Source organism: Grammomys surdaster, unplaced genomic scaffold, assembly GCF_004785775.1.
Source record: "Grammomys surdaster isolate TR1022 unplaced genomic scaffold, NIH_TR_1.0 209, whole genome shotgun sequence".
Classification (NCBI taxonomy): Eukaryota; Metazoa; Chordata; class Mammalia; order Rodentia; family Muridae; genus Grammomys; species Grammomys surdaster.
In genome coordinates this window covers 252,424-261,702 of record NW_021604654.1, presented here as the reverse complement: position 1 = coordinate 261,702, position 9,279 = coordinate 252,424, and the positions used below count along the sequence as shown (strand labels likewise).

Sequence of the window (9,279 nt, the reverse complement as noted above, 5' to 3'; positions counted from 1 at the left end):
GGCCTGTGCACACTGCATCCTGGTGCCCCCTTTAAGGGCTGTGTCTGTGACAGTGGTGGTGGCTTTGGCGTGGCCTGTGCACACTGCATCCTGGTGCCCCCTTTAAGGGCTGTGTCTGCGACAGTGGTGGTGGCTTTGGCATGGCCTGTGCACACTGCATCCTGGTGCCCCCTTTAAGGCCCTCCTGGCATCTTCCAGGTGCCTATTTGCGAGCATCCTACTCTATAGATAAGAAAACGAGGCACAGAGACAGAGACTGACCTGCCCAGGTCACACAGCCAGTAGCAGAGCCATGGGATGCCAGACTGGCAGACCTGGGCTCTCCTGACCTTCCAGGGACACAGCGGGCTGACCCTTGGGAAGGTGTCTCGGGAGGCCCTGCAGAGGCAGAGGAGGGTTGGAGAGGGGAGACAGACGGGGAGGTTGTGCTGACACAGCAGAAAGTACCTCTGAAATTTTTATCAGCTCCAAAGAGGCAGTGGAGAGACCGGACATGAATGCCAATGAGGCAGGGACCCCCAGCTCGCCTCCCCATCACCTGCTCTGTGACCCCTGACCCGCACAGCTGGGAGCCGAAGGGAGGTGGGGGCAGGGCTGGGCAGACGCTGAGGTCAGTGGCAGCCAGACTCAAGGTCAGAGCGGGGAGAGACCCTGGCTGGCTCAGCTGTGCCACTGTGGCCACCAGCGGACAGAGCTGGAATCTGACGCTGGAATCTGAGGCACGGAGAAGACATGATCCACCTAGCCAGGAGCAGCCTACCTGTCCCACTGTCCTCTCTGCCATGCAGATTGGTTCTTGGACAGCGACCCACGTGATGCCCGGGGAACCCCCCAGCAATGTGGGTAGTGGGTACCTGGGTGGCTTCCAAAGCCGAACGTCAGGAAGAGCAGGAAACACTGTCTACCTCACAGCGATCCCCCTGCCTCTGCCCCCGAGTTCTGCCGGACCATCCCACAACAGTTCGAGGACCAGCAGGGCTCTCACCTACCCTGACGCCTGGGGGGGGGGGGGACGCCCAATTCAGCTAGGACTAGAAGTGGGCAGAGCCATGGGTGCCCCCGCCCACAAGTAAGGCCCCGCCTCATGGCCTGTGTCCATACCTCTAGCTCCTCCTATGCCAAGACCGGAGTGGCCATGCCCTGTCTGGCCACGCCCGTCTGGCCACACCCACCCCAGCTCCATGTCAGCCCCTGCTTAGGGTCCTGGTCTCAGGCTGTTCTTCCCCTGCCTCAGATCTGTGGACACCATGCCCAGTAACCCAGACTCCCCAGGTGACACGGTCTGGTCGAGTGGAGGCTAGCTCTTTGATGGCTGCTCATTTCTGTGGCTCCACACTCTTGACATCTGCCTGCTTCTCCTGGGCCTAACAGAGCACTGCCCACTGGGCTCTGCTGACCCTGACTGTGCCTCCCATAGGAACCCAGCCCTGGCCCTGCACCCCCAAGACCTTGCCCAAGTCCACAGCATCAGCTGGTGACCGTAACCCAGGACCTCCTGAGCGTGCACCTAACAATGGCCCTGACCCCACCCCTGACCCTGGTCCCCCACCCCCCGCGAGCACCACTATGGCCCAGATCCTGTGAGTCCACCGTGGCTTAGCCTCTGACTGTAACCGTGACCACCATTATGACAGCCCTGAACCCCACCAGGGTTCATGAACCTCCCCTGACCATAGACATCGCATAGGTCTGTGACCGTAACCATGACCTTGCCACCGACAACAATCCTGTTTCTGGCCATGACCCTGTCTGTGACCCGTCTTCTGTCCATAGTCCTGCCCCTATCTGTGACCCCGCCCCTGGCCATGACTGACCACAGATGCCCATGACCACGGTCCCTTCCTGTCCACAGCCCCTCCCTGGTCCACGGTCTCACCCCTGAACATGGCCCAGCTCCTGACCATGACCCTATCCAGGGTCCTGCCCCTGTCCATGGTCCCTCCCCTGTGCAGGGTCTCGCCTCTGACCATGGCCCTGATCCTCTCCACGCTCCACTCCACACTCACCGCGCTCCCGCACGAAGTAGGCCAGGTACAGGTCCAGCTCCTTGACGGCCACGCCGATATGGTGCGGCTGCACACACAGCACGGGGTGCGCGCAGGCAGCCGCCTTCACCAGCCGCTCACCATCCGTGCTCTCCAGTGGGATGCCCTTGAACAGGATGACCATGACCAGGTCCAGACGCCACACTTTGTCGGCCTGGCGCAGGCAGTCGATGCGCCGCATCTTGCCTTTCTGGTCCGGGTTGGACAGCACGCAGCCCGGCGCCTTCTTGCCAGTCACAGCCAGTACGAAGTCTTCGCGGCACTCGGGCCGGATGTCCTTGCGCAGCTTGGCCAGCAGCCGCGATGCCCACTTCTGCTTCACCTCGGCCTTCTCGCCCAGCAGTTCGTCCTTCACCGCGCGCTCCTCGTCCTTAGACATGCGCTTCTCGTGCTTCTTGAAGTACTTGCGCTTGCGCGCCTGCAGGTTGAACCAGGTGTAGGCGAAGGCGCGCACATGTGGCAGCAGCGCCTCGATGAATGGGTGGAACTCATCCTGTGGAAAGGCGAGGAAACTGAGGCCTAGGTCAACATAGACCCACTGCCCACGTGGGCAAACTGAGGCCCTGTGAACTCAGGCCCACCGCCCACACAGAGAAACTGAGACCTAGGTGAACACAGACCCGCTGCCCAGGCAGAGAAACTGAGGCCCAGACTGTCCCACACAGATGGAGGAAAATAAGGCCTGGAGAGACCTACCACAGATGGGGATTTGGGGGTCAGGAAATGAGGCCCTGGATAGCCCACCAGGACTCCCAGGGGATGACAGAACAAGCTGAGGACCTTGGGGACACCCATGTCCCCGATGGGAAGACTGAGGTTCTAAGAACAAGGGCTGTCCGGAGCGGTCACCCACAGTCAGCATTCCAGAGCAGAACCGTCCACTATGGGTCCGTGGGTGACACCTTAACCTGGGCTCAGGGAAAATCGAGTTTGCAGCTGACTTATGATAAAGTTTTATTGACAAAAGGGGACAAGTGAATCGGTCCCACATGACAGCTGACTGCCGAGGTCCCAACCGCCAGCTACAGGTTCCCCAACCACGCATGGCAGGGCCAAGCAACCGTGAGTGAGCCAGAGGCCTGAGTGGATGCAGCAGGGTGGGCTGCCCTCGGACTTCCCCTAGACCCTGGGAGCAATATGGGGTGTCCTCCCCTATCCAGGAGGGGTCATCTTGAGGACACCAGGGCCGAGTCCCAGTCACAAAGCGCTAGGAGTTTAATGGAAAATAATATCTGTTTCTGCCTCTGCTGGGGCTCAGGGGTCTGGGACGGGAGTCACACATTCTTTACGGGGAGTGTGGCTGCTCGGGGACCAGCAGAGAGCACCCCCAGAGCTCCACTACCTGTGGCGTGATGGGGAAACTGAGGCCAAGACCTTGCAGAGATACCCAAGGTCCTCCCTAGGCCTTGAGAAGGTGGATCACTGGTCACTAGCCTGTTTCTTTCCTGAACTGGGGGTCTCCTCCAGACCCCCCAGCTCACTGAGGAGTCCCCCAGGTAGCACCTGCCCACTCTGGAATCCAGGTCCCCGAATCCCAGAGCCAGGATACCAAATGCCACCTATTACCAAACCTCTGAAAATAGACCGTGAGCTGGAGGCCAGGCCCAGGCCACCCCGTCCCCAGGCCAATGTCCTCTGAAGTGTGAGTCACTGGAACAGCTGTGGCCTGGCCTGGACCTGGGGGGCAGGGTGATTCCGACGCCTGCTGAGGCTCAGGAGATGGGGAGACTGGGCTAGCCTGGGGACAGGAGCAGGTCTCTTCTTGGGTCTGGATGGTAAGTGACCCGTGAGATCGGAGACAGGAAGGAACCTGTTCTGGCTCACACAGCCCTTGGCCAGGCTGGAGCAGCAGAGTGGGTGGAGGGTCCCCTGCCCAGGACACGCATCTGTGAGTGCAGTATCATCGGCTGGTGGTCAGCGAGGGAGGGTGCTGCTGGCATCTCAGAGTCCTGTCTCTAAATCCACCCTAAGTACATTCACCCCGAGTCCCATTTGTCACTGCTCTCTAGGTTCCGCCCCCTCAGGGAGGCTGTGGTGGGTGCCCACGTCACTGATGGCCCTAGCTGGCCTGGAAGGTAAACACGAAGTCACCGGGTCACAGACTTGCTGGTCATGCTCCGTGGGCGCTCCTGGTCAGGCAGCCCCTCTCTGCTGCACAGATACAGCACAGCCAGGGCCTCCTCGTCACCAGACCGACAAAGGCGAGGGCCAAGCGAGACTGGCGTGGGCCGACAACCCTCTGAACTCCTACATGCCCCTAGATGCCCGGTCCCCGGTGCCGCCTCCTTTATGCAGCCTTCTCTGGCATTAGGGAGTCCTCATGGAAATGGGGGCCTGGTAAGCAGGCCTTTCCTATAGTTGGGCCTCTGGAATGGTCCTTGCTGGGCCTCCCTCTGAATCTGGGGGACTAGAGCTGTCACTGCACTCCCCAAACCCACGGTCTTCCTTACAGACGTTCTGAGAATCTGCTTGTCCACTCCCAAGCTGAGGCATCCTTCAAAGCTCTAATCCCTTCCCTTCCCCATGCAGCTGGTGAGGGGTACAGGTGCCTACTGAAACTCTAGAACCATGGTCACTTGCCTGGGACAGCGACAGCGCCCCTACAAAAGCTCAGAGCTTCGTTGGCATCTATGGGAAGCTCTGACTTCGACCAGGGAAGCGTTCCTTAGCTGCGTTTACTGAGCACTTGCTTTCTGCCAGCCTGGCACAGCCTGTGCAAAGGTCCTGGGGCAGGAGTAGAGGGAGCGAGGACACATAGGAAGAGTACACCCCTAGCCTGTACTCCCCTAACTCCCTGTGGATCCTTCACTCAGTCCTCGGTCACAGATGCACTCTTATTTTGAGAGAGAGACAGGGTCACAAATTCGTGATAATCCCCCTGACTCAGATTCCTGAGTACTAAAGTCACAAGTGTGGGCCATCTTGCCTGCTGGATCTATTAACTCATTTATTTTGTTTGTTTGAGACAGTGTCTCTCTGTATGGACCAGGCTGGCCTCAAACTCAGAGATCGGCCTGCTTCTGCCTCCTGAGGGCTGGGATCTAAGCGTGGGCCACCGCCTGGCTGCCTGGTGGATCTTTGGCCCTACTTACCTTCTTCCAAGTCATCCCATCATGCACCTGAACCTATCATACACCCCAGCAGCTTCCAGGAGCCGCTCAGGTTCAAGATCAGGCCAGAGGCGCGGTCGGGGAGGTGACTCCCTGCAAGTGCCAGGGCCTGAGTTCAAATCTCGCCCTCCTGTGAGAGGCTCGACATAGCCTGACCCTGACTGGAGACACCTGAGGCTGACCTCCGACCTCCACATGAGCCCAGGTGTTTGGGGCCACCAGTGTTCCCCACCCCCTCCTGTGTCTGTGTCACTTGGGCGACAGGATGAAGAAGCTGAGGCTAAGAGCCGAGCTGTGGCACTTATTGGTCATCGACTGTATACCCAGCTCTGGACCATGAGTGTGGCACTTGCGGGGTCTGAAGGGCACATGACCCTGGCTCCCACTTCTGTGTGAGGTGACATGCCAACAGGCATTTACCACCAAACGCTTATGGGATGCCCGCTGTATGCCACCGTGAGTCTGGTGGCATTTATTGAGCTCCTACTGTGTGCCACACCCTTTGTCCAGCAAACAAAAAATACTCCCCGCCAAGAGCTGAGGTGGTCACTGAGATCCTGGGCTGATGTGAGGGGCTCCCATTTCTGAATATCTGAGGATACCTGGGGTGGGGGTGGGGTGAGCACGCCCGCACGCCCGGTGGCAGTGGGTCCCTGTGCATTGGGGAGGGGGAACTGCACAGAGGCCTGAAGGAGGGGACAGGAAGGAGGCGGGAGGCTCCTGTGTCTGACGCAGGGCGGCCGCTCCGCAGGCAGGAAGAGCCGGAGAGGGAGCAGAGGCTGTGGCGGGAGAGGCCAGAACGCTGACTCGCCAGAATCCAGCGCCCTGATTTACAGGCCTCGGCCCTGGCAGAGGCACCTTTTCTGCAGTGAGGAGGGGGTGGAGGGGATGGGGACAGGGCTGTCACTGTGAACCCACTCAGGGACACACTGAAGGCCAAGCCCATGCTGTGCTGCCCTGGGATACTTCTCATCCTCTCTGATCTCATCCCCCCATCCCCCTCTGGAGTGAAACCCCAAATATCAGGTGCCCTGTGCTGCCTCAGTTTCCCCACTGCCAGGATGGCAGCAGAGAGAGGCAAAGCTATGACGAGGAATGAATGGAGGAGGGAGGTGGCCTCAGCCCAGGCCCAGGGAATCCTCAACCTCAGCCAACAGGGATTTGGCCCCAAACCCGGAATAACTAACGTGGGGCGGGAGAGCGGGAAGGAGGGAGGGGGGAGGGGGAAGGGACGCCTCAGCTTGGGATTCATGGAAGTAACGGACGCTTCCTCCAGAGAGTAAAAGTGAAAAGGGACCTGAGTCACCACCCAGAGTGACAGACGGCACAAGGGACCCACAGGGCTCCCAGAATCCTCTTGGGCACCTGGTGCCCTGGCATGGGCACTGACATCAGGGCCAACCCCGCCCCGGGCCAGGCTCCCGGTAGGATCCGGTTGGATCAGCAAAGGAGTTATTTCAGGCTGAACCCTGGCTGTAAAATTAGCCGATTTGGGAGGGACGGGTGAGGAGAGACAGAGAGACAGAGACAGAGAGACAGGTCAAGGTAGACTCCATGAGTGGCATGGGGGGCAGGGCTGGGAGACTGAGGGGCTGCAGCGGTGCTCCTGGGGTCCTTCTGAGCCCCCACAGATGAGGCCCTGTCCAGCCTGGGCTCGCGTGGAGCTGGGGAGACCACACTTAAGATTCAGGGGACTCTTGAGACCCCATGGGGACTCCCTCAGGGTGGGAGGGGGTGAGTGGGAGATCACCCAAGGCAGCCTGGGGTCCCCTCCATCTTGTGGTGCCTGTGCTCTGTGCTCTCATCAGCTACTCTGCCCCCCTCCCCTGCCGTCCTCCCCACGACCCACACCCTCCTATGGGGGAAACTGAGGCCAAGGCCACACAGTAAGTTCCCAGGGCCAAGCCAGCACTGGGGTTGCCCCCGCCCTCAGCTCCTAGCAGCAACCTGGATGGAGGCCTCCAGAAGGCCAGGACGGGGAATTCCACGTGCCCAGGCTGCCTTCCAGCCGGCCACGTCTGCCTCAGACCTCTCAGCCGCCAGGAGTCAGCACAGAGACTCCAGTCTCCCTGGGGTCACACAGCAATTCCGTCCCAACACCAGTGCTCTGGCAGCAACCGAGCAATGTCTGCCCTGGGCTGTGGGGTGCCCCCTCCCCAAATCTTGCTTGAAGTAGAACCTGAGGCCCTGCAGAGGAGCAGGCGCTTATCCAAGGTCACCAGGGAACCCTGGGTAGGGCAGGCTGGGGCTCCCTCAGGGTCCCGTCCCTGAGATCATCCACGGGGTCCTCCCTGGCAAAACCAACCATGCCCTCACCAAGTTCTCCTCAGGACATCAGACAATGCAATTCCCTAGCACCATACAGTTTGGAGACCACTATGTCTCACTCTTATTCAGGGGAAACTGAGGCACACAACAAAAAATCACAAGAGGGTTGTGGAGTTCGAAAAGAAAGGCTTAGGATTCCAAGGGGCAGACATAGCTGGGGGGTTCCTTGAAGGGGGTCTCCTGGCGAGATGGATGAGCCCCTCCCCACTCTCCCTCAGAGGCTGGAACCCAGCCAGAGGGGCGCAGCGGGACAGGTGCTGGGCTGGCCACCTAGTCCGCAGTCCGCAGTGTCGGCCAGTCCCCGGCCGCCACCGCCGCCTCCTCCTCCTCCTCCTCCTCCTCCTCCTCCTCCTCCTCCTCCTCCAGCCCTGGCCTCTGCTCCTCCCGCCAGCCGCCTGGCAGCGCCTGCTCGGCTCAATAATTCAAGAATCGATGCGGAGCTGGGGGGAGCTGAGCCAGGGAAGGGGGGGACCCGCGATGGACACCCGCAAGGCTGCCCCTCCCCCCGCGCGCCAACTTCGCGCGCCCCTCCCCCTCCCGCGCACACGTGGGCCTGAAATGGAGGGGGGCACTGCCAGCTGGGGGGGGGGCGGCCACCTGGGAACTCGCGAACAAACAGACTGGGGGTCTCGTTCCCGCACAGCTAGGGAGACCCATGGTGCAGCAGGGAACCCCAAGATCAGTCCCAGGGCGGGTAGGGGGCTTCCTGTGGGCACCCACTCTCTTCTCCATCTGGAGGGGACCCAGACTTCCTGGGTGCAAAGGGTGAGGGCTGTGGGGAGGACGCCACCCCCCTCCCCATCCAGCCAAGAAGGGAGAGAGTTCCAAAAACAGCCGATTGAGATCAAAGTGGGGGTCCAGAAAATGGGGTTCCAAGTGTGCAATCCAACTTAACGCGGACGGAGTTCCCGAGCTCAAGAGTTGCCCGTACCCCAGGGCCATGCCAGGAACACCCTGGCCTGGAAGGGGGTGGGTAGGGAGGACGCGCGCGCTTTTTTTTTCCCACCCCCGCTGCGGAGGGGAGGTTCCAGACTGCAAGAATGCGGTTCCAGGTGGAGCCGGGGTGCGGGCCGGGGCCAGGCCGGGAGCGGGGTGCGTACCTGGGTCAGGCAGAGCGGGGAGGAATACATCCCGGGGCGCTGGCACTGGAGGCGCAGAGGCCGAGCGGCCGCCGAACTTACTGAGTCATTTTTGCAGCCGCCCTCCCGCTCCTCCCTCCGCCGTCCTCCCCGCCCCGCGCCGCCTCTCGCCCGCCCCCGCTCCCTCCCGGCCGCCTGCATCCAACTTTCAAAGAAATCGCCGACAGCAAACAAACAAACAAACAGTGTGGCTCCAAACGCGGACCCCCGAGCCCTCTCCCTCTAGATCTATCCGTCTGCCGTAGGGTACGAGGAGAAGGCAGAAACCAGCGAGGCAGCCCCTCGCTGCCCCCACTCCCACCTGCGCTCCAAGCTGCCTCCTGCACCCCACCTGAGTCCCTGCAGCAACCTGCCTCTGCTCCCAGCCGTACCCCAGACCCCATCTGCCCCCACATCCCGCCTGTAGGGAAGAGGGGGACCAGGGTGGGAGGCTTTCCCTTAAACGGCCAATAAGCGGTCTGCCAGCAGTTACCGGGTCCCTGGGGAGGGTGCCTTGCAGGACTCCAGGCCAGGCCAGGCCCTGACACTACTGTGTGCTAAAGAGTCTAGTGGGGTGTCTCAGGCCACCCCAGGTCCCCAAGTTTAGGTCAGTGTCCACATTGCACATTTCATGTTTGGGGAAACTGAGGCACAGGGAAATCTCACTCCAACTAACTC

At 60.9% G+C, this 9,279-nt stretch overlaps 1 protein-coding gene across 3 annotated transcripts in view; it reads right to left on the bottom strand.

Moving 5' to 3' along the window:
• Nfic (nuclear factor I C) overlaps positions 1–8,634 on the bottom strand; it is a 27,739-nt gene extending 19,105 nt beyond the window's left edge. For all 3 annotated transcript variants that reach the window (XM_028771565.1, XM_028771567.1, XM_028771566.1), the window contains exons 1-2: positions 8,584–8,634; positions 2,007–2,538 (exon numbers count right to left, since the gene is read on the bottom strand). In XM_028771565.1, the coding sequence (XP_028627398.1) occupies positions 2,007–2,538; positions 8,584–8,613 (562 nt within the window). In that variant the 5' untranslated portion in view covers positions 8,614–8,634. The remainder of the gene's footprint in view (positions 1–2,006; positions 2,539–8,583) is intronic.
• Between the last annotated feature and the right edge of the window lie 645 nt (positions 8,635–9,279).